Source organism: Megachile rotundata, chromosome 13 (genome assembly GCF_050947335.1).
Source record: "Megachile rotundata isolate GNS110a chromosome 13, iyMegRotu1, whole genome shotgun sequence".
Lineage (NCBI taxonomy): Eukaryota > Metazoa > Arthropoda > Insecta > Hymenoptera > Megachilidae > Megachile > Megachile rotundata.
In genome coordinates, this window is record NC_134995.1 from 16,400,031 (window position 1) to 16,426,957 (window position 26,927).

The 26,927-nt window shown below is 39.3% G+C and overlaps 5 protein-coding genes across 28 annotated transcripts; 3 read left to right on the plus strand and 2 right to left on the minus strand.

The window, feature by feature from the left end:
- Positions 1–312: 312 nt before the first annotated feature.
- LOC100878612 (tubulin alpha-3 chain) lies at positions 313–3,575 on the plus strand. 4 transcript variants are annotated; one of them, XM_076539173.1, is made up of 4 exons: positions 323–493; positions 773–916; positions 1,093–1,318; positions 1,390–3,575. In XM_076539173.1, exons 2-4 carry the CDS (start codon positions 914–916, stop codon positions 2,514–2,516), a joined length of 1,356 nt encoding a protein of 451 aa, XP_076395288.1. In that variant the 5' UTR covers positions 323–493; positions 773–913; the 3' UTR covers positions 2,517–3,575. The 4 variants fall into 4 exon arrangements, with proteins under 4 accessions (XP_076395290.1, XP_076395288.1, XP_076395287.1 ...); XM_076539172.1 differs by lacking the exon at positions 323–493 and adding an exon at positions 506–646; XM_076539174.1 differs by lacking the exon at positions 323–493 and adding an exon at positions 520–662.
- On the minus strand, positions 2,705–12,963 carry hts (adducin 1-like protein hts). 13 transcript variants are annotated; one of them, XR_001097446.2, is made up of 15 exons: positions 12,712–12,963; positions 12,398–12,584; positions 11,944–12,326; positions 11,335–11,787; positions 11,058–11,194; positions 10,856–10,973; positions 9,078–9,191; positions 8,864–8,956; positions 8,589–8,784; positions 8,362–8,499; positions 8,207–8,278; positions 4,582–4,649; positions 3,769–3,912; positions 3,433–3,629; positions 2,705–3,113 (listed from the first exon to the last, which is right to left on the minus strand). XR_001097446.2 is itself a non-coding variant. In XM_012297905.2 (14 exons), the coding sequence occupies exons 1-13, from the start codon at positions 12,820–12,822 to the stop codon at positions 3,784–3,786; spliced, it is 2,184 nt and encodes a 727-aa protein (XP_012153295.1). In that variant the 5' UTR covers positions 12,823–12,963; the 3' UTR covers positions 2,705–3,113; positions 3,769–3,783. The 13 variants fall into 13 exon arrangements, 7 of the variants coding, with proteins under 7 accessions (XP_012153295.1, XP_012153292.1, XP_076395261.1 ...); XR_013040363.1 differs by lacking the exons at positions 3,433–3,629; positions 3,769–3,912 and adding an exon at positions 4,715–4,863; XM_012297905.2 differs by lacking the exon at positions 3,433–3,629 and having other exon boundaries at positions 3,769–3,897.
- Positions 12,964–17,000: 4,037 nt separating this feature from the next.
- On the plus strand, positions 17,001–20,732 carry LOC100883305 (short/branched chain specific acyl-CoA dehydrogenase, mitochondrial). 5 transcript variants are annotated; one of them, XM_012297862.2, is made up of 9 exons: positions 17,001–17,251; positions 18,604–18,718; positions 18,845–18,945; positions 19,080–19,286; positions 19,392–19,562; positions 19,658–19,783; positions 19,887–20,069; positions 20,156–20,291; positions 20,446–20,732. In XM_012297862.2, exons 2-9 carry the CDS (start codon positions 18,706–18,708, stop codon positions 20,619–20,621), a joined length of 1,113 nt encoding a protein of 370 aa, XP_012153252.1. In that variant the 5' UTR covers positions 17,001–17,251; positions 18,604–18,705; the 3' UTR covers positions 20,622–20,732. The 5 variants fall into 5 exon arrangements, with proteins under 5 accessions (XP_012153252.1, XP_076395293.1, XP_003708547.2 ...); XM_076539178.1 differs by lacking the exon at positions 17,001–17,251 and adding an exon at positions 17,674–17,811; XM_003708499.3 differs by lacking the exon at positions 17,001–17,251 and adding an exon at positions 17,837–18,109.
- A 241-nt stretch (positions 20,733–20,973) lies between these two features.
- Positions 20,974–22,930, minus strand: LOC100882790 (SRR1-like protein). 2 transcript variants are annotated; one of them, XM_003708494.3, is made up of 4 exons: positions 22,594–22,930; positions 22,299–22,528; positions 21,268–21,962; positions 20,974–21,133 (listed from the first exon to the last, which is right to left on the minus strand). In XM_003708494.3, exons 2-4 carry the CDS (start codon positions 22,442–22,444, stop codon positions 21,111–21,113), a joined length of 864 nt encoding a protein of 287 aa, XP_003708542.2. In that variant the 5' UTR covers positions 22,445–22,528; positions 22,594–22,930; the 3' UTR covers positions 20,974–21,110. The 2 variants fall into 2 exon arrangements, with proteins under 2 accessions (XP_003708542.2, XP_012153254.2); XM_012297864.2 differs by lacking the exon at positions 22,594–22,930 and having other exon boundaries at positions 22,289–22,521.
- A 38-nt stretch (positions 22,931–22,968) lies between these two features.
- Positions 22,969–26,844, plus strand: LOC100878389 (uncharacterized). Of its 4 annotated transcripts, none has more exons than XM_003708539.3 (5): positions 22,970–23,100; positions 23,438–24,850; positions 25,066–25,164; positions 25,374–25,533; positions 25,923–26,844. In XM_003708539.3, the coding sequence occupies exons 4-5, from the start codon at positions 25,378–25,380 to the stop codon at positions 26,718–26,720; spliced, it is 954 nt and encodes a 317-aa protein (XP_003708587.2). In that variant the 5' UTR covers positions 22,970–23,100; positions 23,438–24,850; positions 25,066–25,164; positions 25,374–25,377; the 3' UTR covers positions 26,721–26,844. The 4 variants fall into 4 exon arrangements, with proteins under 4 accessions (XP_076395297.1, XP_003708587.2, XP_076395296.1 ...); XM_076539181.1 differs by having other exon boundaries at positions 22,971–23,100; positions 23,438–24,736; XM_076539182.1 differs by lacking the exon at positions 25,066–25,164 and having other exon boundaries at positions 22,969–23,100; positions 23,438–24,736.
- The last annotated feature ends 83 nt before the right edge of the window (positions 26,845–26,927 follow it).

The following is a 26,927-nucleotide window of genomic DNA, read 5'->3' on the forward strand; positions in this document are numbered from 1 at the left end:
GTAGTTAGACGATAAGTGGTTATCTACATCGGTATTATTCGAATTAAGGAAGAAGAACGGTAAAACGAAATTTGAAAATGATCGTTCGAAACGCAACAATTCTGACAAGTTCGTTTTACTTTTCACGTCGCGTGAAAAGAAAATATTTGTTGACGACACATGCGTAGACTAGTAGAATAGTTGGATCGTGTAATTGTTATCGATCGAACGAACAATTAAATTAATGTACGGAAAGGGAACGGGAAAGGGAACGGGAACGGGAACGGGAACGGGAACGGGAACGGGAACGGGAACAAGAACGGAAACGAGAACGAATACGAGGACAAAAAGAATGACGGGCAAATATCGTATTACTAATAATAGAATACGGTGCGTTGAATATAGTTGGATAGTAAGAGCGAATCGCGAGAATCAAAGGGAGATAAATATACTCGAATAGAAATAGAATCATGAATTTCTCGTTCAATTGGCTGTACGTATACGACTTGGCTAGGTAAGAGCTATTTATATACGTTTATTAGATTTAACGTTAAACGCGACAAAAGCGTTGGAAAACTGATCATAGAAACGTTTCGTTCGTGCGTTGCATCTGCGCCGATTTAAAGACTAACGATCTTCAATCTTTTTTATAGAGTACAGTAGTAAGGTATATGTATGCACACGTACGTTTTAGTTGGATAATTAAGAAAATAATTGTAAAATGGGCAAAAGAACATAAAGAGAGAATAGTTTTCTATACGATCGTTAATGGTTAGTTCGTTACGATTTCAAGATGACTCGAAGCAGATGATATAAGAGGCCGTCGATCGTTCTTGTCCCGCGTCATTCAGTCGGAATCACCGAAAGAAGCGAAACGAAGTGTCCCCCGTTGTTCGTGTTTCAGCTACTACTTAGAAGAAAGCCGAGTTTCGAAATGGTGAGAAAATAGTTAATACTAATTCTCTTTGATCGAAGTTGAACAGAGTGACGCGATAATAAATTTGAACGATTACGAGTGCAACGTTTCGTTTCGTTCGCGATCGGATATTAAATTAAACAGAGGAGGCTGGGGGCAAGGGAGGGGAATAGATGTATACGTACACACTGTTTCAGCGCGAGTGCATATCCATCCATGTTGGTCAGGCGGGTGTTCAAATCGGTAACGCTTGTTGGGAATTGTATTGTTTGGAACATGGGATACAGCCGGATGGTCGAATGCCAACGGAAAAGGGATACGGCGCAGGAGGCGACGATAGCTTTAGCACGTTCTTTTGCGAAACTAGTTCCGGAAAGCACGTGCCTAGAGCAGTGTTCGTCGACCTGGAACCAACGGTCGTCGGTAAGATCAAGCGATATTTCGAAATAAGTTGGTAAACGGAGAATTTCATGTCGTTTCGATCGCGTTCGCAGACGAAGTACGAAACGGAAAGTATCGAGGACTTTTTCATCCGGAACAACTGATCACCGGCAAAGAAGATGCAGCGAATAATTACGCTCGCGGTCACTACACGGTTGGCAGAGAAATAGTGGACACGGTGATCGACAGGATTCGAAAACTGGCCGATCAATGCACCGGATTGCAAGGATTTTTGATTTTCCACTCGTTCGGCGGTGGTACGGGATCGGGTTTCGCATCGTTGTTGATGGAACGCCTTTCCGTCGATTACGGGAAAAAATCTAAATTGGAATTCGCTATCTATCCAGCGCCGCGTATCTCCACGGCAGTGGTCGAACCGTATAATTCCATTTTAACCACTCACACCACTCTCGAGCATTCCGATTGCGCGTTCATGGTCGACAACGAAGCGATTTACGATATTTGTCGACGCAACTTAGACATCGAACGGCCAACTTACACCAATCTTAATCGACTGATCGGACAGATCGTTTCATCCATAACGGCCTCGTTGAGGTTCGACGGTGCTTTGAACGTCGATTTAACCGAGTTTCAGACCAATTTGGTTCCTTACCCGAGGATCCATTTTCCTTTGGTCACTTACGCGCCGATAATATCGGTGGAAAAGGCTTACCACGAACAGCTATCGGTTAGCGAAATCACGAACGCGTGTTTCGAACCTGCCAATCAGATGGTGAAATGTGACCCTAGGAACGGCAAGTACATGGCGTGTTGTCTGCTTTACAGAGGCGACGTTGTTCCGAAGGACGTGAATGCCGCGATCGCTGCAATTAAAACTAAACGAACGATACAGTTCGTGGATTGGTGTCCGACGGGATTCAAAGTCGGTATTAATTATCAGCCACCCACGGTCGTGCCTGGTGGCGATTTGGCTAAAGTACAACGAGCCGTTTGCATGTTGTCGAACACGACGGCCATCGCCGAAGCTTGGGCCCGTCTTGACCACAAGTTTGATCTGATGTACGCGAAAAGAGCTTTCGTCCATTGGTACGTCGGCGAGGGTATGGAAGAGGGCGAGTTCTCCGAAGCCCGTGAGGATCTCGCGGCTCTCGAGAAAGACTACGAAGAAGTCGGATTAGATTCGAACGAGGTAGAAGCGGACGCTACCGACGAATACTGACTCTACTATTTATCCTGCTACTCTTCCCCTTTACACTTCCAGTTGCTTCAACGTTGCTCTAATATACGTATAATCTCGGATCTAGATTAGACGGAGAGAACGTAACGAGATAACGTAACGCTGGCAACGACGGAAAGAAAATGGAAAAGGAAACGACAAAATGCGAACACGAATAACGTTTTCGTTCGTTTCTCGTAAATCGTAGACGTAATTCTTTCGTTTTATTGCATTACACAAACGGGGCTGGGGAGGCAAAATTAAATAGCGGATTAAATAGTTTAGCGCGACGCTTTAACAAATTAAAAACGTAAAAACATTAACGGTACAATATAGTTTCTTATCGTAGACGTAATGCGATGGCAGTCTTGAGAGTCCTGGAAAGATGCTGCGCGTGATTGTTGCATGATTATTTCGGTTCTCAATTTCCTATGTACTATTTTCTATCTTCTATTATCATTCGTCTCCGCGGTATATGAATTTTTTAATGTCGCATTGCGCGAAATCCTCGACTCTTCTTCTGCTCGCGTTTTCAATCTTTTCTTTTATTCGGTGAACGTTCTTCTTTTATTTGCGACGAGCTTTCGCACGTGGCAGTGTCTGGAAATAGAGAAGAAATTTTTAGAAAAAGTTTCTCCCTATCTACGCGACCGTCTCCAACCAACGCTGTATAATTTTTCTCAGATCGGTCGACACTATTCGCGTACAGCCCGTCTTCGATACGATTTTCGATTGCACTGCTGGCAGCTACGCGGATGTACGATCACGATCATCTAACTGGCGACTAACAACAGCCCACGTATACCTATATGAAATCTAAGTTTGCTGCGTCTATGCGAATTACGGTAGCGCCAGCCGAAATCTACTATTCTAAGGGAAGAAGAGAAACAGTAGCTTAGTCCTCGAACCTTTGGCCTACCTTTTTATTCTTCGACCGTGCTCCGTCTACTAGGTAGTATTTCCACAGAATATGTATCCGGTCGATATATAATGTACCGATCGAGTAATTAGAGATATTTCCAAGTAAAAAGTCGAAGGAAATAAAAGAAAAGAAAATACCGTCGTATTGTTAACGTTTCGTTATATCCTATACTTGATACCTATACGGCTATATATCTTTGTATATATGTATATATATCGAATATAATAATATAATAATATAATAATAATATAATAATAACAAATAATAAGAAGAAACGAAGCGTGTCTCATCCGATTCGATTGTTCGAATATAAATATGAATATGCATACGTACCAAAGTTAGAACTACCTACGCCTCGACTGGCTTCTTCTTTTCCTTCTTCTTCTTCAAAAAGGATGGTGTCCTAAGGCCTTTTTTCTTCTTCTTTTCCTTCTTCGGCGATTCTTCGCTAACGCTGACATCCTGCGACACGGAACCCTTAACACGGAAGGTCCCAACCGTAACCATGAACCTTTTTGCATGCACATGCAAATAGATAATTCTCTCTCTCTCTCTCTCTCTCTTTCTCTCCCTTCTCGTACATCCCGTTATTTCGATCTCCCGGTTGATCAAAGCATTCACGCATCGTACGTACACAGGCACACGGCAGCAAATTCTTCCCATCCCTTTAGCGTCTTTCGCTTCGTATTATGAAAAATCCTTGGTTTCATGCGAGCGAACACTATTGGCACACTAGCTCGATGAAGCGTTATGTCGCGGTTAACGAAAGCAGCGGATTTTCTTCGGTTTCCGATTGAAATCTATTCGGTAACGATCGCTAACGTTGTTGTAAACTACTTCCGTTTACTAACAACTCGAAAGCGAAACGTTTATTTCGATCGTTACACCAAACATCCCAGTTTGCATACTCGTTTAATCGACGATACGCAGCAAAGGTCCTCGAGCTCTATCGTTCGTCGACTCTTCGAGCCGCGTTCAATTTCAATTAGCTACATTAAGTTAAAAGAATTACAGCGGAAACAAACAGTTGTTCGCTTGTGTCGAAGAAAAAACATCTTATACGTACATTCGAGATCGAACGATTAGAATCAAGCTCGAGGACAACGAAATGCACACAAATATTTAAAAAGAATACGAGTAACAAACCTCTTTACTACTTTGAGAAAATGTACTGTGATGCGCATCGGAGTGATCGCCGTTCACGGTATTTTCTCCTGCAACATAAAAAATATGAAAAGCGTTACGTGCCACGTTCAGATGATCGCGATTAATAATTTACAGCCACTGTCCCACGTGGAGGTTATCGCGAAACGTCAATTCCTGAAGCGCAATCGATCTTCGATGTTAAACGCTAAGCGCGAAGCGATTCAACTTCCTTCTTGGTAGTATCGAAATTTCAAAGCGTTTCACCAAACTGCAAATTCATTTCTGTGCAAATCAAGACGTTGGAAAAAAAAACGATTTATTTTATACGTACAAAATATGCTTTGCGTGCAACACAAGTATCGAGTACAAAATGCAAACGATAAACACGAGAGCGTAAGTTACGATTTTTAAAACATATAGGATTAGTACGATTCAGTGCGTTAACGAGCGTTCAACGAACACGCACATACAAAATAAAAATCTCAATCTCGAAGTAATTAACGAATCGGCGGAACTCGATAGGTCCGTATATTCCATGGAACGAAAAAGGAAGGCAGAAAAACATTTATAATGCAAAATAAATACAACCTTTTCGATAGAATAACAAAATGAGTAAGAAAAATGAAAAGAAAAATGTACTAAGCGTTCGAAAATAATTGGCAATGCCGAGAAAATCTAAAAACTTGTCGAATATTTCGCGTCTGTTAGCACCGTAAAAGAAAAGTATAACGTTACGACGGTCTCTTTAAATCAACGCTTCGCGTTAATGATTATTGGTCGTTTTCGATGTTCTCGGTATCGAAACAGGTGTAAGTAATATACCGAGATTCTTCGATCTTTAAATCGTCGCTCGTTTTGCCAACCGAATTCTCCCGATAACTCGTTTGTTCCGTTATATTCTTCGAACTCGTTATCGTCTCGTCAACCTCTTCGTTTATAGGCGATAAACAGAAACAGTTCCGTCGATCGTGATTCGACGGACAATATTCGGAGCATCGGGTACATTTCATGAACGAGTCATTTGTCATTACCGATTCCGTCGTTTCGGACTCTCCGAATAATTCCGTTAACGTATCTCCGCTTTCGGAACTGATCGTACTCGTGTTCGTATCTCGGTAAGAGACGGTGCTTTCTAAACTCGACGAGGAACAATCTTCATTTTCAACAAGATTCCCAATAGTTTTAAGATAGCTACTATTCGATGATACCGCTTCGTCATTGTCGCCGACACCTTCAGCGCTATGACTCTTCTCCACTCTAAAGTTCAATCGAAACGACGTATCGTCAACATTCGACGCTACCGTACAAAATTCGAAAACTGTCGCGACTGAAGATTTACTTCTAGTTTCCTTCGGACCCTCAAGAGATAGGCACGATGTAACACGATCGACCGGAGTCTCTGTTGATGGTAGACCGGTAATGACAAAATCCTTTTGTTCGAAACGATGCTCGATTTCGGAAGAATTCGATTCGCCATTCGCAACGCGAACACTTGGTTCCACGTTCACGCTGTCCTCCGTTCTCTTCACCGAGTATTTCATCGTTTCTTCCGATACGTTTGATCGTTTTTGCCGAGACTCGGCGCGAGCATCTATCAAGTGATGTACTATCTCGCTTACGACGGTAACGGACGAATTTTCTTCGAGATGATCCGTCGATGAATTCTTTCGACTCGGCACATTTCTTGACCAAGCAGATTCACGCTCAACTAATTCGATAAGCTTTTCGTCCTTCGTCAGAATCGAAGATGGAGGCGAATCGGAAAACCGAGAAAGACCAGTAGGTGAACCAAAAACTAACGATGATTCGCATTGGCGGCAGATACACGATCGAACACCGCCGCCGCAGCTGCAACAGCTGAAACAACAACAGCAGCAGCAGCAGCAGCAATTGCAATTGCTAGAAAAAGTATTGTACGGTCTTCGAAAAGTCTCATTTAACGAACAAGATACGTTCGCGTCTAATTCGGCGATAATTTCGTTAGCACTGTCACTTATGTCATTTCGAAACGATTCGTCGTTGGTATCGAGTAACTGAAAAATCGTGTCGCCACGTATATCCAAGGAAGCGTCGTTCGCGATTTCTGTAAAAGTTTTGTCGAACGATACGCAATGATAACTTTTCTCGTTCGATCGGCGTTCGTGCTCGAAACTTTGTTTTTCGTCCGCTAAATCCAAGTTAACCGTATGATCAGCCGATATCGATACCGATACCGACGACAAAGGCAACGACAACGAAGATAACGATTTTCTCAATGTCTGTACGTCGTTGACGTGTTCCTGATATTCCGGGTCTAGTAACGGCGTTAAACTGTATATCAAGCTCATATCGGTGGAATCCAAACTATACTTTGTCGAGATTTCACTGGAACAGGCTAAAACACCTTTTTTTCTTTTCGTATTAGTTTCTAACCAAGTAACACCGTTTAAACCATTAGCATTATCTTCCATCGTTTCGACGATTTCTCCCATCGAACAATTATTTATCATTGTACTTTCGCCTTTTCGTTCGTAAAGGAATACCGACGAATCGGAAATAGCCTTTTCGCGGTCAACTATTTTCGTCGAATTTCCATTACTTTCCGCTTCTAATCTTCGTTCTCCTTTTTTTTCTGTTTCCCGTAACGATACTTTTTCCAATCGTTTCTCTTCTATCGAATGAACAAACAAATTCGAACTATTATCGACGAGTTTGCCGTTCGTCTCGATCGCAGAGTTACCTTTCGACGAAGGACAAGCGATCAACATAGTTGTCAATCGTTCCGCGATAACTCCACTTCGAGCTACTTCTAAACGTGGTTCTTGATCATCTACTTCCCATAAATTCCAACGCTTACTACCACGATCATTAACAATGTACTCGTTATTTTCGTTCTCATTTTCATTTTCATTTTCATTCTCGTGCTCATTCTCGCTATCGCTTTGACCGCAGTACCTGCTCGACCAATCACCATCTGCAACCACATTTTGTCCCAAATACACCACAAATGTATTTCAACGCTTATTCTTTCCTCTCCTCCACCTTTTTCTCGTGGAGACAGAAGATACTCCTTATGATCACGGATGCTTACATCCACGTATCTGAAATCTTTTTTCCTGTTGTACGATATACTATACTTTCTCGATACGTCTGTTCCAACAATCGAAGAAAGGCCAACTGTCGCGACACGCGTACACGAAACGTAAAGCAATTGAAAACATGAAAAAATCAAAAAAATCGAGACAACAAAAGCGAAAGAAAAAAAGTAACAATATTCGCAGAAATGATGCTTGGAAGTTCAGCGGTAAACGAGATCATGCATTAACTTTTCACGAACATGCGGATACGTGAATGTGCGGGTAGTGCATGTGGCAAGGTGCAAGCGTTAGTGATCATAAATGGATAGAGAAGTAAGATAACGATAGGATAAATCGGAAGAAACTTATTGGCGGGTGAATCGTAACATTTTCACGGCAGCGTTCGTTAATCGACAAAAATTTCATTTACATTAAATCGAACATGCGTATCCTAATTTTACTCTGACGCTCGTCCTCGGCCCTATAATGCATTTATCTTTCCGAGATAAATTTACGATTCAAGCCCAAAGGTGATACCGCGAATTATATATCGCGGCAGTATAACTTACCATCGCTCAACACAACTTCCGGTTGACTCGGTGCAGGCACTTGTTTCGTCTCTATTCGCAATACTCGAGGTTCTGAAAACGATCGGAACAATATTTTTCTTCGCTAACTTTTTCGTTCAAATTGACAACGCGAAATCATTGTCTATATGGTTTACCGTCTCTGCTTTCTTCTTCCGTTTCCGAAGTTACCGATACCGGTGACTGAATTGGACTTTTGGCAGTGCTAGATTCGTGGGTCGCACGGCTAACATTAAACGATGACAACGCTTCCGACTCCGATTGCGATTCGTCGTCTTTAAAGAGATATAACGCGTTATCGAATAAAATCTTGAAATTTCCTCTTTACTTTACCAACTATTTTTTCTTATTTCGACACACTTACAAATATCTCCTTTTTGTTTTCGTTCGATTTCCTTTTTGTATTGGTCCAGCTCTTGATCGGTAACCGCATCGAAAGGATTTTTTGCATACGGAGTTTTGTAAACCATCGCATTGTGCTGGAAGCCTCTTTGAATGATACCTTTACTGGCTGCTCCTACTAACACCACTTGTTCCCCTGTTCCACTGATAGTTGCATCCTATTCGATACGTTTAATCGAATAGTTCCTTTAGTGTATGAAACGATTGCTTCGAAAAGAGAAAGTGAAATATTTTTACCTGCATCTTCTTAGCTTCTTCCCAAGTAACTCCTTCCAATATATGGGATTGTGGTCCAGCCGATATTTTATCCGCTCTACGGTAATCTTTTATCTAAAACGAAGAAGAAAACATAGCTCGAACCATCCTTCGAATCATCAATGTCAGCTCAGGAAGTTGAAGTACTTGAAACGATGGTCACGTATCGCGGTAATAAATATTCATTTTCACTTACCTGTTGTTGTATTTGCTTAAACTCCTTTGGATTGGTATTTTTCGGTACGAATTGCAGGGCACCATCGATCTTCACCGGTGTACTGGTATGGGTCGGAGATCCATCTGACACCCACTGCGCACAAAACCAGAACGTTAGTCGACCCCTATCTATCATTCGACGTTCGACACACTCGGCATTGAACATTCGCGACGTTTGACAAAGCATCGTAAAATTGAAAGTTCGTTAAATCATCTGCGTATGCCATGTGTGCCTGCTTTGCTGGCGACCTTGTACAATATTCTTACTATCGTTACCAACATATTTTTTGGCTGATTAAACTTTTTATTCTCGAGCAAAATTTTATTCTGTTTCGAATAAATAATTTCACATTTTTACATCTACCATCGATCGCACATACTTTTTAAAAACGATGTATTTTGTCTTCGTCTCTCTCTCTCTCTCTCTCTCTCTCCCACTCACCCCCTCTCATTCTCTCTCTCTCTCTCCTTATATTTCTTCTGTACTCCTTATATTACATCTTTATCTTTTTATTCGATTCTGTTATCTATCTCTGTTACTACCGGGGTCGATCGATCTGGTTTTGTAAATGCAGTGGGTAGCAAGAATATACGTCGCTTGGACGATGAGACGGTTAACAGGCACACATTCATACACAGCTCCGATAAGTATAAGCCGATCAAAAGAATAACGATATGCCCGAGGATATCGTACAATTCGTCATTGATTCTACGTTAAAGGGATAATAACGTTGATCCGTTTTAGGTTTGATTAAACGCGATCGAACGTACATCGATTCCGCTGATTTCCAAATCGATGAAAGAAATCGTACAGATCTACAAATCGTTTTATCGTGAACAAAAGGGTTATTTCGTTCTCGCAAAATTACCTATACACGATGAACAGTAGGCATATATTTATTTATATATTAATGAGCTACAAGAGAGAGATGCATTTAAATTTATACGTAAGTTTAATATCGACCAAAACACACGCGAATATAATTACGACATTTAGTTGGGGTTACGTTTCAAGTTAATTTACAAACTGACTATTTAAGCTTCCTTAAATGTCGGTCTGTTAATCATTTTCTTTCATCTTCTTCGTTTTCTTCTTCTTCTTCTTCATTTTCTTCCGTTTGTTTGTCAATACTACTGTTACTTTTGCTTTCTTAAAGAACCAGCTGTTTATTTACGGTTCCCCTTTTTTCCTACCCCCCTCGTATCTACTTCATACCTATTTCTCTAATACATTAACATAAATTGGAATGTACGAAAAACATGATGCTATTATTATGCCAATAGCAAAAAAGAAATAAATGAAAAAGTAATATAATCGAATGTTGGCGAAATCAAGCTGCACGAAAGAATACTAATGCTGTTTATATTAAATTTTCTCTAGTAAACGTAAAAATATACGAAAAGCGATATATCTGAAGATATTACAGACAGTGTTATGCAGTCACGAGCCGAACAATGTTCGCGACTGATTGATCACGTGACTTTTTTTTCCGTTGTCGCACGTATACGATAATAATTGAACATTGTGTCTACCGAAATAACTTCTTTAGAAATTCGAAAATGCAACAACGCGCGAACAAAGTGCCTACAAATATCGATATTAATTTTCGAAAAGAAAAAAATATATATATATATATATATTTATCGATAATATATTATTCGTATTTCTTCGTCTTAGTTTCTTTAAATTTTCTATTTTTTAGGAACACTCTTTTATATTTACTATTCATTTTTGTTCTCAAAAGTGATGACTTCTACCTTTGTAATTTTTTTCGGATCAGGAGTTCCTGTTTCCAGTATTTCGACCTTCTGATACACGTTAGGCGAATTTAACCAACGCGATCTATCCGTGCCTTTGCGTCCGCCTTTCCAGAGTCTGCGAAACGAACGGAAAACACGAAATTAAATTAAATCTCTAAACACCGCGTATACCTTTTGCTCGTACAACGCGTCTACTCACCCTTGTTTATAGAGTTCCTCTTCCTCGAGCAAATACCCCAGCGAGGAGACCGCCGGAGGCACTTCGACGTCGTTTCGTGGTCGCGGAGGTTCTCCTTTCACCAAAGGATTTCTATAGATATAACCGGTACGAAAGCCCTAAGAACAAAACGAAATGGAACGATGTCATCGAATGGAACCGAAACGATACAATATAAAATACCGAATACAAGATACGTTCTGAGATAAAGGATAAAATAAAGGGAAAGTAAAGTAAAAGAAAATATCTGGACGCTTACCGCGTTATCGAGCATTCGCATGAGTGCCTCGAATTCAGTTCCACCGATTCGCCAGCGCTTATCAAGTTTTTCGGCAAGAACAGCGCTGTCGGAAATCGGTACGGTCGTTTGTTGCGGTGTCGGTGGTTTTCTCGAAGCCTCGAATATGGCTTTCTTCGATTCTTCCGAAATAAGATTTAAATTATCCAAACCGGCGGGCATTAGCTTTAACTGAGTCTCGCAAGCTAAAACCATGTTATAAACGTTAAAAAACGCTTCCTCGACGGTTTCTCCGCAACAGAGAGCACCACGATTCGTTAACATCATCACTTTGTTTATCGGGCCAAGGTTTCTTGCAATCTTTTCCTTTTCCTCGGGTTCAAAAGATCCACCAATGTACTGATGCGTGCTCACGTCACCTATTACTATACTCTCTTGTCCGATCGGTAGTAATCCACACTTTAACGACGAGATCTACACACGGGAAATTATAAAAGAAATATCTGTTCGCGTAAAGAAAGACTGTTCTTTTTCTTTCTTGTTCGAAAGAAGAAAGTGAAAACGAAGAGAAAGAGGACGAAGAAAATAGAGGGGGAAAAAAAAAAGTAAGGATACCGTTTTACTACTTACGGCGGTAACGGACGGAGTAGTAATATGAACGATACATTTGATATCGGGTCTCGCCGCGTGAATCGTCGAATGCAATTGGAATCCTGCTACGTGAACGCCGAAATTGGTCGTTCCCTGTTCGACGATCGACCCTTGCATGTCGACTTTGATCAAACTGGAGGCAGTGATTTCGTGATAGAGCAAGCCATAAGGATTAACTAAAAAGTGTTCCTGATCTTGATTTAAACGCGCAGTTATTTGTCCGCCGGCACCCTGGGTCCAACCGTACAGATCCAATAATCTAAATACGGCTGCCAATTTGCAACGTAATAATTTCTCTCCTTTCGCATAGCCCATACTTTCGACGCCGCGTATATCATTGATCGGTAACACGCAGTTTGAATCTACGAGAAAATATCATTTGGAGAATCGTTTGATAAAATACGTCCATAAGATTGACATTAGATCGACTTACTTTTAAACACATTTCCACTAAACCGAGCACCTTGCGCACCCATCATGTCAGAGATTTGCTGCAGCAGACCCGATGGTCCAGCACCATCTTTCATTTGCGTCTCAATTATTCGCTCCAACTCCTCTCGAAACAGTCGCGAATTCATCATCATTTCGACCCTTTTCCTCCTCTCCATTTCTCTCATATCCTATACAATTGTTAAAACAAATATATTTAACAATAATGTGCAACATGGTTAATTATTAGTAAAGTAAACACGACGATATTTGTTTCTTATTTCTTTTTTTTCTCTCTCTCTTTTATTCGTATCTTACCGCGTCGATGTCGGCTGGTCGCATCTTACTTTTCTCCTCCTCTGTTAAACCGTCCATTACTCCATTCGTATGTGGTTCTGACAACGCTGGTTGTGGACTCGTATCTGCCATCTTTGACACCCGATCTTACAGTTCTATAATTTTTTTTTTCACTCTACTAGATTCTCCCCTATTTTGTTATATACTTTTTTCTTATCCTCTTTTCCTCGAATTTCCCTTCTTTCTAACACTTTCAACGCGCGACCACTATCACTACACTACTAACGCCACAACCATCGGCACTATCACCCCCGACGTCGTCGTCGTCGTCGTCGTCGTCGTCGTCGCCGCCGTCGTCGCTACCGCCGCCACCACCACCGTCGTCTCTTCCACCTCCACCTTCACCTTCTCCACCGCCAGCTCCCTCTCCGACTCCACCACCTCCACCTCCACCTCCTCCTCCTCCGCCGCCGCCTCCACCACCACCACCACCACCACCACCACCACCACCACCGCCGCCGCCTCCTTCACCACTCTTCTCTCCTGACCACAACGTTAAACGCCGGCTGAAACAAATAGTTTTACATCAATCATAACGTTACAAAGCTTATCCGTAAGTTATATATGTAAAAAAGAATCTTTTCGTTGATATTATACAAAATATTTAATTACGCACCATCGACCGCTTATTCAGTAAACAATTTCCAATTATCAGCGCCCAATTTTAAACGCGAAAGTTAAAAAGCATAGTAGAAAAAAAAAAGAAAAATTAAGGGAAGTCGGCATACGATCGATAACGTCGCGAGCAACAGAGGAGCGTAACGCACGTCGATCGCGTTATATAGCAAGGGTACGTATGCGAGCAACAAGAATCCGTAGAGCGACGGAAATCGTACTTGCCTTTTTTCAAATTCTTCCTACGCTTATTTATACCATGCTCTCTCATTTTACCCTATGCTTTTACTACATTCATGCTCCTGTCTTCTCCATCCTTTCGTTCTGTATTATCTATATATATTTTTTACGTATTTCTACAAAGACGATCATTCTATCTATCGACGAAGATGTTTATCATATTTCACGCGAAAACACTGACACGTACTATCGTCTATCTTGTTGTACGTATTGTACCGTACACGAAGAACACAAGGAGTTAAACGGAGGTAAATGAAAAAAATGTACGTGTATCGCAAGACAGTGATTCCCGTGAAATGTTCGACGCTGGCGCGACGGTGATAACCTTGCTTAACGGCTCTTAATTCGGAAGCGTGTGCTTAACCCGAATTCATAACTTCCGTGAATTCTGAATTGAAACAGGTCAAAGCTCAGATAATCGATTTCATCAGTTATCTCCTGATCGCTCAAAACCACTATATTAGTATATTAATTACAGTGTGTAAGTATATCGCGATCTTATGCTACTCAGTTTTCTCGTTACTCGTTATCGTCCGCTGTATCGATTTTCTCGAACCATAGGATCCATCTTATTAGGATAGGATCACTTCTGTTTGCACTCGTTTCTATCCCACATCCGTCATATATGTATATATACACGTACATTTACGTAATTTATTACATATAAATACAATTGAACGGTCGATGTATCGAATCGGCAAGATAATGAAAGAACTGTACGTACTTGTGTACACTGCGCGCGAGACACTTAACGCGGTGCGTCCGTTGATTCTCGACACGATGATGTCATAACTTAAACCGTAAAGCTCACAATCGTCCGTTGGTTCGTTGGGCGGTACCATGCTCGTCGTTAATACAAGTCGATCATATCTTATCCTATTTATTTATCCTATTTACTAAAAGAGTACGCATCGGCTAATAAAACTTTTCCTTTGGCAGAAAACTTTCGTTTTTATGTAGTGCTTGGACACGCTTATCGGCCACACAACGTTTTTTGTACACACGTCACTACAATAAGCTGAAAAAGCTTTAATAAAGCTCGTGATCTTCGGATAAGTCGAAATATGACACCCAAAAGTCGACTAATAAAACGAATAACGAATAGTAAAGTGTTCGATAATCGATAAACGATGAAAAAAATCGAAAGATAAAGAACGTACAGGTGAGCATGCCTTCTATAGAGTGGAAACCCGAGAGCAACCAGTTTATTTCCAAGCGACGATAGATTGCGCGCGGGCGGTTCTGACACCCGACAAGAAAAAGAAGACATGTTCCTCGTGATTTCGAAATATACATCAACTTTGCACTACATTCGTAACATTGAAACTTTGTCTACCGCAAGAGTACACGGTAACGTCAACTAGTACCGTGTTTTACTTCGAACATGCAATATAATCGTACATGTTACAAATTTCATTCGGTCTATGAAACCATATCATGACAAGGAACGATCATAAGGACGTTGATACGAACTCGGTATAACGTTATTCGTCCGAATACGTCCAAATGATCACTTTAAAACGTATCGATTTATTAGATACTATTTATTAAAAGTGCTTTATATGAATGCATTTAACACGCACACGTATCGACATACGTGCGCACACTCATCTAACGCAAATACGAGCAAAATAGAACACCGACATCGACAATAACCTAGCAATGGCACTTGTAATACCAGTACCATTAATACAAATACAAATACAAATACCAAGAGTCAAATTTAACATTACGAAACAGATTCAACTTTTATTTTAGTCGTGCTTTGACGAGCTTCGTTAATACGATACCGTCCGATGCCTTAACAAATCGATTAAACTTATACGCATTGAAAAAACTGATACTCATTGTTACTAGTGACGAGGATATCTCTCGTCACTAGATGTGTATATACTACTCGCGCGTAAACACGAAACTGTACGATATTTCTTTAACGTGAAAGTTCAAAGCGACTAACGGAATCTTTACTTTCGTTGCAACGACTCGATTCATTCGTCGGTGTACATATGTACATGCACGCTCTGCGAAATATCACGATGACGCTAAAACTCTACGATCGTGTAATTTCTTTTCGCGTCTACACCTGAACTGTCATATTTTACCCAATCGTAGAAAAACTGATCCCCCTACTGACAAATAGATAAACGTACAAACGGAAAGAAAAGAAGGTCAATGATTTAACGATGCAAATGGCGATACAGCGGCAGAGAGTAATGGTTTTTAATGGCGCGATTACGAGCAGTATTTTAATACCGACTATCGAAATACCTTAGTCGGACATTGAAAGATTAACGAAAATGATGTCGATAGCGATCAAGGATCACGTATTATCCAAAGGCAGTGACGCGTACGAAAGCATCAAAGATTGCCGCCTAATCGACGACACACCCCTGAACGCTACGTCATTCCTGTCAATTAATCCGAAGACTACGATCCTTTCGCGTTTCAGTAGTATCGTAAAATTCGAAACTGTACGTCCCGTTAGGTATTTTTGACTCGACTCGTAACAACTTACCTGCCACAAAATCGGTAGCTATCGTTGAAACTCGTTATATATCCGCAGTTGTACGAAGAATCGTTCGACTCGTCGCGTTCGTATCAGCGAGCGGTCGTTCCGTTCGGTGGACAGCTTCCCCGCCCCCGTCGCCGTCGCCGTCACCGTCGATGCTCTTCCGCCGCGCCGCGCCGGCTAGTAAACCTTCCCCGAGCCCCGAGCCTTCCCCGAACCAGAGCCTTCTCCGCCTCTTCGTTCTCCCACACTGCCACTACCCTCACTACCGTCAACGCTTCCACTTCCACTTCCACTTGTATTCTTCGCTACTATATTCAACTATGCTATAATGTACCTTCCTTCTTCCTTCTTCCCTCTTCGTTTACCGTAATCGTTCACTTCGTACACTCGTGGTTTTTAACCTATATACCGTTACGATGATTTTCAACGTTATTTCCCGTACTCACGGTTCTCGTACTTGCTCTTTCTTTATAAAAAACAAAGACAACATTACGCGACAACTTTAGAATTCCATGATCTCGCTTCCGGTTCTTGTAACGTCTTTTCGTTTCTTCTCTTTCCTAAAATCTTGACCAGTTTCTTCTTTTATTAAACTATAGAACACATATGTATATGTATCGTAATACTAACAGCACGGGTGAATGGGAATGATGATTGCACATTATGGCGCAACCGATTCGCTACATTTTTCGAGCGATCCAACGAGAGATCGTTCCTCGTCTGAATCGTGTTCTCCTATTGGCTATCGCTTAACTACCTAACCAATCAAAAACTTCAATATTATGATCGTAATGCCTGGTACACACGTATACAAAGTACAGGATACTATGAAACTGTCTATGCACCACAGTTTAGGGGTATATACTCTAAGCGTTGGTAGTCGTTGAAAATCTATGTTATCGGATCAATTGAAAGTGACGCGAAGTTACTAAGTAGTTTAAACGTTCATTATGAGTCAACGAAAAAGAAATAATTCGTGAACGTTTAACAAATAAACCCATTAGACACTTATTAATTCTGACATACACTATTAATTATCTACGCACTTACTTATAACACGTAAACGCGCGTTTTTAATGTAGCAAAATATATTTATGGCAAACGTATTCCAGTTGGCCCTTTCAATTGGAGAAAGTATGTATATGTACATATACGTATTTATAAATACGTACTTTTCTTACGTGTTCAATTTAATTAACTGCGACTTTCAGGAAAACGATTTCTATTAAAATACTGAAGCAATCCGTATCGCCGAAAAAACACGTGGTTCGATCTAGCATAGCTCCCTGAGACAACGTCTTTTCTGTCTTGAAGTTTCTATGCGAAACTAATTTAATTATTTTTCAAATAATCATAATAAATTGTAGAGAACAATATTTCGTTAAGTGCTCTTTATAAAGAACATTGTTGTTTTTAGATAATCGTGATTAGAAATATATACATATGTCGGATCACGGGTGAATTCCTCTCGTAAGATAAGACGGTTAACGAATATATGTACATACATATAATATATGTATGTAATCAAATCGTACGCTTTGACTACACTCAGCAATCTCGCGAGTCGTGACATTCGATTAGAACAGTCGATAATATGATCAAAACCGTAATATGTAAATCAATAAGTCGTCAAAACTATTTTGACGAATTGGGACTTGTTTTTCTGCTTTACTTTTAATTCTTGCTTTTATTGCGTAAGAACCTGTTTGATACTTTATATAATCGAACGCGAACGAAGCTTCAAGCGAGAACTTTGATGTATGAGATATTATAAAGTAGTCAGTATTTAATCAGTCCACGACGAAACGAGGTCGATATCTCTCGTTTCTTTGTTGTCTTATCAAAGTTCTACGTTTCGTCAGCGCTTCGCGCGTTATTAGTTGCAGTTTCTATTACTATTTCTATTACCGTGTTGTCGGAATCACTTTGTTGGTACGTTTCAATATGAATCTCAAACTCAGTGCGAATCTGCTCAAACCATTGATGCGACAGGTACGTGACTGCACACATCGATTTTTGATCGTCCAAACAATTTAATGCTGAATTCAACACTGAAGACATGTTAACGAAAAACTTTCTCGTTCCAGAACGGAAGAAACAAACGTTACGATATCGAAAACAACGAAAATTTGATTCGAAAGCAACGCGATTATAATCACGAATATTTTTCGCGAATTCGCTATAATTATGAAACAGTTTATAATATCGAAACGATCGGTTTTGTGGAAAGTGCATTTTGGAAACGGTGTTCACATTTTTGTTTCATTTAACGCTATACATTTTTCATAGAAGCCGGTTAGTCACTTAAATCGTCATCGATTAACTGACGTTTTCTGTTTCTTCTTTTTTTCTTCATTTCTTTTTTTAAACGTTCCCAACAAACAAAGGAAAACTATCGCCTCCATTTTAGATCTTTTTCGATTTCAGCCATATCCATCAATTATGACGTTACATATTTTCCATAATGGTAACGGTCGATTTTTCAGATACCGAAAAACATATGCGTCGAAAGGAAACTGAGCACGTGTGGTCCGCGACTCGACCGTACTCCTGGTCCTTTGTCCGAATTTACAGACGAAGAACTTTTAATGAAAGAAAGTGGTAATTATACCATTGTTGTTTACGCGTATCTATTACAATTCATATAATCGTTTTTTATAATCGTTTAATTATCCATACAAATATAGAATTTTAATATTACGAAAGAAAAAATGATTAATTTTCTAGTTAGTAAATTGGCGAAAGAGGAGATTGCTCCACTCGTACGAAAAATGGAAAAAGAAGGAAAAATAGACGAAGGTTTGCTACGAAAGCTTTTCGAAAATGGTGTAAGTAGACCATCAAGTATTATAGGCGTTCTTTTCCTCGATAAATTTTTCTTGATTTTCAACTTGCACGACTATATGCCACGTACTGGCATGTACATTCAAACACGTCTTCGATCAACCGATCAATCGATCAGTTGATGGGCATCGAAATACCAGAAAAATACGGCGGTTCGGGATGCAATTTCATGACAACGATTTTGACGGTCGAAGAAGTGGCAAAAGTTGATGGAGCCGTATCAGCTTTGGTCGACATTCATAACACTTTGGTAAACTCGTTAATCAAGAAAGTCGCTACCGAAGAACAGAAAGAAAAATATTTGCCTAAATTGGCTCAAGATTATGTAAGCAACGAAATTGGTAATACGCAACAATAAGTCACATAATTCTAATCGAATTTTTCTGTTTTCTTCCTTTCCCAATTGTCCCGTCCCATCGACACATCTTAGGCAGGTAGTTTTTGTCTCACGGAACCCGGTTCCGGATCAGACGCTTTTTCTCTAAAGACTGAAGCTAAAAAAGAAGGATCTCACTATGTGATAAATGGTACCAAAATGTGGATTTCGAATTCCGACATCGCAGGATTGTTTTTAGTTTTTGCAAATGCAAATCCTTCTGCTGTAAGTTTAAGAAATTAATTTCTAGACATTCAAGAGTCGAAAGAGTACATGTATCGTAACGAGAAGCGATAATATATTCGTATTTTTTTTATTAGGGATATCGTGGCATTACGACATTTTTCGTAGAACGAGATACACCAGGATTAACGGTAGCTAAACCTGAGGATAAATTAGGAATAAAAGCATCGGGCACGTGTATGATTCACTTCGAGAACGTTAAGGTAACTGAAACGATTAATTAAAGCTGAACACTATTTTCCGTCGGACTTGCCGAAAATTCTACCGGTTATTAATACAGTTTCTTTTCGTTGCTCCTATGCTTAGATTCCCGAAGATAATATTTTAGGACAGTTTGGTCATGGATACAAATATGCCGCCGGATTCTTGAACGAAGGTCGAATCGGTATCGGAGCTCAAATGATCGGTATAGCACAAGGTTGCTTGGATGCTACTATACCCTATACACTGGAAAGAAAGCAATTTGGAAAGGATATATTTTCGTTTCAAGTATAAGAAGGAAACAACAATTAATATCTATGAATATTAAACGATACAGAATAGACGCAGAAGATAACGTTTTCTTTTTCCGTCAGTCGATGCAACACCAAATTGCCCAAGTGGTTACCGAGCTCGAGTGCGCTAGATTATTGGTTTACAATGCAGCCAGATTAGTCGATGCTGAAAAAGATGTAATGAAGGAGGCAGCTATGGCAAAACTTGTAGCTTCGGGTAAGTATTATGTATTCACTTATTAATTTTATTGGAACTAGCATGAATTTATTTTTCATTTTTCATATATACTTGTTATATACGAAACAATACAAAATTTAATGTCATTTTGTTTTATTTATTTATTTTTTTTTTTTTTCTGTTTCTCACGAAGAAACTGCTTTACGCGTCACTGCAAAATGCATCGACTTTATGGGTGGAGTGGGATTTACGACCGACTTTCCGCAAGAAAAGTATTTTAGAGATTCCAAAATCGGCACAATCTACGAAGGGACCAGTAACATGCAGTTATCGACCATAGCAAAATGCATTCGCAAAGAATATTCCTGAATATATCGTTATCATCAAAATACGTTCGTCTTTTAACGGTTCAAATGTTTTTTTCTCTCTGTTTTTTTTTTATTTCTGTTTTTGTTTGAATAATAATCCTATTTTTTTCTACTTCTTCTTCTCCCTTTTCACGAAGTCTCGACACTATTAATAAATCTCTCTCGTGACTCGATTATCATCTCGAAACGGAATTATTTTGGATCGTGAGGTAGTTTAAATCCAACAAGATCGGCAGTTTCTCTGATACTTCGTTCACCTTTACCAGTGTATCGTGCTTGGATTTCTTTACACATTCTCTGCGAGGTCAAATAGCACAAATATGTCTCCGCTAAATTTTTCAACTCTTCCCGCGCTTTGCATAAAACTTGAGAGGTTTCTCGATGAGATCGCGCTTGTTCTAAAATATATTGTGCCATCGTATCGTTCTTCGTGTTTTGTTCGGAGGATACTCGTCGTATTTCTCGTATTAGGGAGCGAGCTAATTTTGCGTTAGGTTTCATCTTTCGTACAACCTAGAACAAAATTAATTGCTAGTTAAAATCGAATAAACATTTAATAAGAGATTGTATCGTATTTCGATGTTGGCAAACGTTGCGACTTTATTATGTATTTATATAAAGTTAAGCGTAAACGAGCAGATAATTACGATTCGTAAGGTCCATACGTTCCGTTTGAGCAGCAGTCAAGTAATGAATCTCTGTACCTTGATAACACGGTTCGTCTCTTTTATTCCAAAAACTCTGAGGTATCGCGTTAATGTTTTCTTCGAGAAATATATGAATATTTAGGTCGCTAAACACGTCTTTATAAGTAAAATTATTTCTCAAAGGAATTTCTGTAACATACGGTCGAATACGCAACACGTAATCGAGGGAAACGGATCTATTCGCCTTTATCAGATTATCCGTCACGATCGAAAAGCTATTAGTCAACAGAATACACTTGCTTAATTTTTTGCTCCAATTTGTGTAAAGAAAATTATTAGTCAAATAAATGGAACAGTGCGGCATGTATATCAATGTTACGCCATCCTGTACGATTCGTTTGCCTTCCTCGTTGATTTCTATTACGTTGCAGTTGAACCGCTTGAGAATTTGAATCTCGCGTAAATAAAAGACAGGGTCGTACACGTGAACTCTAGAATTATAATATTTTCTTAACAATAGAAGCAATGCCAATTGATATTTCGAAGCTCGGCGACGAGAGAAATGTCCCAAACCGTAACACAATATCTCAGAAACACCGTCGAGCCTTAAGGCATTCAACGAATCTTCCAAACGGTAAAAAACATCGTCAGCGAACACCGAATTTCTCAGTTCGACTTCTGCTTCGAGAATCGTTCTGAAAATTATCCTTATATAAAATTATCGAAGAAAATTTTCGCTTACCGACATTTCGAGACACGAGAGAATATTAACACTTAACGTAGCTCTAACGAGTTCGTAAAGCTCTCCTACAAAAATAATTAAACCGAATTAAGAGATCATGGATACATCACGTACATCGTGAAGGCGAATGCAAATCATCTTCCATTATAGAACTCGTTAATCCGATGAAACGTCGAGATGCGCGAATCGTGCATAAGTTTGTTATTCGATGTTAGCTAATCTGTTAATATTCTCTCAGGAGTTCGATGGTATTTGTCTAAATCTTCGAAAAACACGCACATTGCCTTACCTAAAAAGTGTTTCGTAATCGATATCGAAATCACTATCGTTATTTCCGTCATCGGCTAAAGGAACTTTTGAATCGGAACATTTTCGTACGAGAGACGCGCGTTTCTTTCGACGAACTACAAGTTTGAACTCTTCGTTATCTTGCATTTGGAATATCGTCCGATCGCATCGCGTCTATGATTTTGCCTTTACGCGTTCACTCTAGGTTATTCGATTACTTTCATCCTTAACCTTTGACGTTAATCGACGTTAAAAGACATGGAATTCCTTATCGTTCGCGTGAAATATTTACATACCTCTCGATAAAATTCATTGACACGCAGCACCCGATGCACGGAATAATCGCGTTTAAAAAGTTCAGAATCCAAGATAATATTAGATGCATCCGTACGTGCTTTCTACGCTGGCCATACTTTCATAGATACACGCACCGTGTCATGGCATGCGCACATCTGCCCATATCGTACTTACAACTTTTTGTCACCTCGAATAGGTAATTTTTATTCGTGTAACCGAAGACCGAAGTATGTACAAATTCAATGGCTTTACAGCTGCTTCAATTTTGACCAATGCAATTGGTCACTTTAAACCACATACATTTATATAGTCTACGTTTTAAAATTTAGAACCTTAAACCTTAACATACAAGGTATGGCTCGTACCATGAGATTTGTGCGTGCAGAATTCAAGGATGCTCGCTAGATGGCAATGTTATACCGTGGACAACTGGAAATCTTCTAATTCGAGTCCTGAAATACTTATCAAGGTTAGGTCAGTTACGCCATTCTTCAATAAAATTCACGGTACGAAATTTCATTTGTAAAGAATCGCATTAACATTTGCAAGAACAAATTGCATTAGTAATAAAACATTATTTATTTTCTATATATTATAGATTGCCGTTGATTTATTATTAAAATATTTTATTTGCTCTCTGTAGTTTTTTTTTTTTTTTCATGAAATCTTACGTTTAAGCTACTTACATTAAACGAGACACCCAGTATATATACTTCGTATATAAAAATAAATTGAACACTAATTCATGAACATGAAACAATATATTATCATTAATACTTATTATTATTAAGGCAACCATTCTTAATGTTAAAATATATCATTATTTACAAATTATATTCGCAGTATGGGCTTTGTTGAAAAAATGGCGGCACCAATCAAAATCGTTACCGCTACTTCATGACTAAGATTCGAGTATCTTCAGTGGTCAACCATATCACTGGTCAATGAATGATAAACAAATAAACTGCAAATAGTCATATTCGGCACTGAGCGAATATCTATGAAACGAATAATTGTTCATAATAAATACGTTGAACGAAGATTTAACTTTATCATAAAATCGTCACGCACGGACGTTCTATACGTAGACAATAATTTAGTTGAAATAACGATAAAGTTTTTAAGATATGCATGTACGTATGTATATGTGCACAGACATATATAAACAGAAAATGAATCGAAAGGAACAATATCTTACATAGATATCGTTGGAAAGAATCGCATGTATCGTCAAGAATCCATCGTACAATTTATTTAATTATCGTCATTGGCGCGAAAAGTATAAATCGTGGAAGTATTTTGGTAAAATTAACGCAGTACATGCGCATCCATTTCGTCATGTAATAAACTGGTTTTACGTGCATATTATATGTCATTTTTTCTTATTTCCATAAAGTAAGTCATTATTTTCTTTCAACTTGACCTTATAGCATCGATCATACAATTACATAAGCACATATATATATACATATAATAGTTACTATATTAGGTAAAAATTCCAAACTAAAAGCAATTCAGCTATTAAATATAATTAGTAACGTTGGATCGGACAAACTTTTGCATCGATCGTGCAGGTGTCAAGTACGCGCGAATAATCGTTTGAAAGAGAGAAAACAATGATTGCGTAAATCTCGTACAATATTGTACAGATACAGAGTAAAATTTCTGTTTACCAAGGTATACGGAATGAGGAGGGAAAAGCACGTATGTAAGTACTTCGGCGCATGAACTGACAGAGTTGGAATGTAAGAACCAAATAATGAAAGATCGAAAAGACCCGCGGCACGATCCACGAGACGTGACCGCACCGAAGTACATACATATTGCGGATGACGTATGCGTTATTCGTCGACAAACTGACCAAACGATTAACCGATCGAAGAATGGTCGTGCGAACAGCGAAACGAGCGTGGAGGAACAGTTACGATCGATCGGTGTAGATCACCACGGTCATATGTACGTAACGAGATCACGGTAATGTGTACGTGCCAATCGATTTTGATCAACAATCTTTTAATACACAGTACATTATTATACAAACGAATCGAAAGAAGGAAAGAGGAAAAACAGAAGAAGCAAAAGAAGAAAAAAGAAAAAGAAGAGGAGGAGGAGGAGGAAAAGGAGAAAACGTGACATCCGAAGGTAAAAGAACCAGCCAATTCGTCGTCGCATTGGCTTATGCAAATATGTGCATGAAAAAAAAGAAACCGAGAAAATGAATGATCTAGGCGTTGTTAGATTTGCCTAGAAACGAAAGTAAGTAGAAATGCAATCGTCGGAAATGGTGTCAATGCGTTGCGATACGAGGACCTCTGTAATTTTGATTTTTCTACAACGCTCCTTGTCATTCGCTCATTCGTGATTCTTCCCTCATTTTCGATTTATTTACGATAGAATTATTTATTTAAGAATTAATCTACTTAATTCCGTTAAAAATCCGTCAATTCTAAGACGATATTCTACTCTTTCAGAATCGACGAATTGATTTTAAACAAGACGAAAAGCTCGTGCGTTCGTTCGTGACCCCTTTCGGAAAAGAAAGGGTGACGACGGTTCGTGCACGCATCGAAGTAAGTCGACGACGATCAACTAGTCATTTTTTCATTTTTTCTGACAGTACAATCGCAAAATTATTGCTAATATTTTTATTCGATCGTCATTCGGATATTATGTAGATACGTTATACTTTATATTTTTGCTAGATTCCTTTTTTTATTTTCCTTTTATTTCTCCTCTTCTCTGTTGTCCCTTTCTTTTCTTTTCTTCTTTTATTTTTTAGAAAGATGTCTTTACAATTAGAAACAAACAAATGGACTCCAAAATTGATAATAGTCTTTCAGCTGACTATTTGGTGTGTCGTTGGGATTATACTGCTTCAAAAAGGTGCAATCTCTCTACGTGACAAAATGAAGTCGCGAAATGATACTGCTGACGTACAGGTTCGACATTTTAATCGATTAAGAAAATACAATACACGCGCAACAAACGATAACGATACGTTCAACGACCGACTTACACGATTTTCCGCGAACTTTATTCGACGATATCCACAAACGTACATACATACGTACAATGTAATTGAATGTGCGGTATAGCATTACGGAGGAACATGTTCGTTTACGTACAAGGCGTTTCATCGTAGCGTATCTCGTATGTTCGTTCAGATGTTACATTCTTCGTTATTCTAACGAATGTTGTCACTAGTAGAAAGAGAAAACCGTTAAAAATCATGTTCGTAAAAATACTGTTCTTCCACTTTTCGCGCTACGTACGTTTCTTTAGCATGGGAAGAAGAATGAGTTTGAACGAACAAATGTTATTTTCGCAGGAAAAGCTGGAAAGATGGGAGGAGAAAGAATCGATCAGAAAATCAACGAACGTTACTGAAAACCGACGACACGTAACGAAAGTCAACCGAATCGGTGTCCGTCGGACAAACGCCGTTGCCGATAACCTAGACGATGTTACGTCGTCGAATGAACGTTTACCACGTAAATTGCATTCCTCTCGTCGAACACATCACATCGGCCAAGAAACTTCGAAAAAAACAACAATAGGAGTTCGTCAAGAACACGATACTAGAGGCCCACGTGCCACTCAAACTTTGATAGTTCCTTCGAATAAAAACAACGAGCCAAAGATTATAAATTATGAAAAGAACGTTATTGTTTCGCTTGCTTCCGACGAAGGTTCTTATATTTCGGAAAATATAATAAATAATACGACGCCAAGCGTTTCGTTCGAACTTAAACGCATTGGCTCCGCTGACGCTGCTACATCAAACGAGAGAAATTCCTTGGAACATCGAGCTGATGATATAATATCGTACGAAACTAAAATAGGAAATAGTAAAAACGAAACGAAGCCACGCCGTTCCCCTGTCAATCGAATTGGAGCAGCCATAGCGATAATCATGCTCGCAATTGGAATAATTATGCTGCTTCTAGGACCTTTCATAGTCATTATTCGTGCTCTTGGCAATCGCAGACGAACCAGAGAAATGGCGCATAAAAAGTGGAATCGCAACGATCAACCCCCTACTTACGAAGAAGCAACTTTGATGGATCAAGCACCAAGATATTCCACGCTCCAACTAAACATGATCCTTGAATCTTCTTCGCTCTAGTCCTTGTCATACTTTCCTCCTCTTTCTCCTTTATTTGTTCCATCTTTCATTTCTTTCATCTTTCTTTCCGTCAATATTCTTCACACGATCATTCTATATTTTTATTAAATCGTTTACATTTGTATATTTCTCACTTCTCAGCCTATTTATTATTTTTGTCATTCTTATTAGCGTAACAAATATTCAATCGTGAGTGAAATTGATCAC

What these genes read in the sequence shown, in the direction of transcription:
- LOC100882790 (XM_003708494.3), bottom strand. Translation starts at nt 22,444, where the DNA reads ATGCAAGATAACGAAGAGTTCAAACTTGTAGTTCGTCGAAAGAAACGC. An exon ending in GATTACGAAACACTTTTTAG is followed by an intron (nt 21,963 to 22,298) that starts GTAAGGCAATGT and finishes GATAATTTTCAG; the next exon opens with AACGATTCTCGAAGCAGAAG. An exon ending in ACGTATGGACCTTACGAATC is followed by an intron (nt 21,134 to 21,267) that starts GTAATTATCTGC and finishes ATTTTGTTCTAG; the next exon opens with GTTGTACGAAAGATGAAACC.
- LOC100883305 (XM_003708499.3), top strand. Translation starts at nt 18,062, where the DNA reads ATGAATCTCAAACTCAGTGCGAATCTGCTCAAACCATTGATGCGACAG. An exon ending in CTAAATTGGCTCAAGATTAT is followed by an intron (nt 19,287 to 19,391) that starts GTAAGCAACGAA and finishes GACACATCTTAG; the next exon opens with GCAGGTAGTTTTTGTCTCAC. An exon ending in GGCAAAACTTGTAGCTTCGG is followed by an intron (nt 20,292 to 20,445) that starts GTAAGTATTATG and finishes TTTCTCACGAAG; the next exon opens with AAACTGCTTTACGCGTCACT.
- LOC100878389 (XM_076539182.1), top strand. Translation starts at nt 25,378, where the DNA reads ATGTCTTTACAATTAGAAACAAACAAATGGACTCCAAAATTGATAATA. An exon ending in ATGATACTGCTGACGTACAG is followed by an intron (nt 25,534 to 25,922) that starts GTTCGACATTTT and finishes TTATTTTCGCAG; the next exon opens with GAAAAGCTGGAAAGATGGGA.
- hts (XM_012297899.2), bottom strand. Translation starts at nt 12,822, where the DNA reads ATGGCAGATACGAGTCCACAACCAGCGTTGTCAGAACCACATACGAAT. An exon ending in GAGGAACTCTATAAACAAGG is followed by an intron (nt 10,974 to 11,057) that starts GTGAGTAGACGC and finishes TTCGTTTCGCAG; the next exon opens with ACTCTGGAAAGGCGGACGCA. An exon ending in GGAAGAAGAAAGCAGAGACG is followed by an intron (nt 8,279 to 8,361) that starts GTAAACCATATA and finishes GATCGTTTTCAG; the next exon opens with AACCTCGAGTATTGCGAATA.
- LOC100878612 (XM_076539173.1), top strand. An exon ending in CCTGGAACCAACGGTCGTCG is followed by an intron (nt 1,319 to 1,389) that starts GTAAGATCAAGC and finishes TCGCGTTCGCAG; the next exon opens with ACGAAGTACGAAACGGAAAG.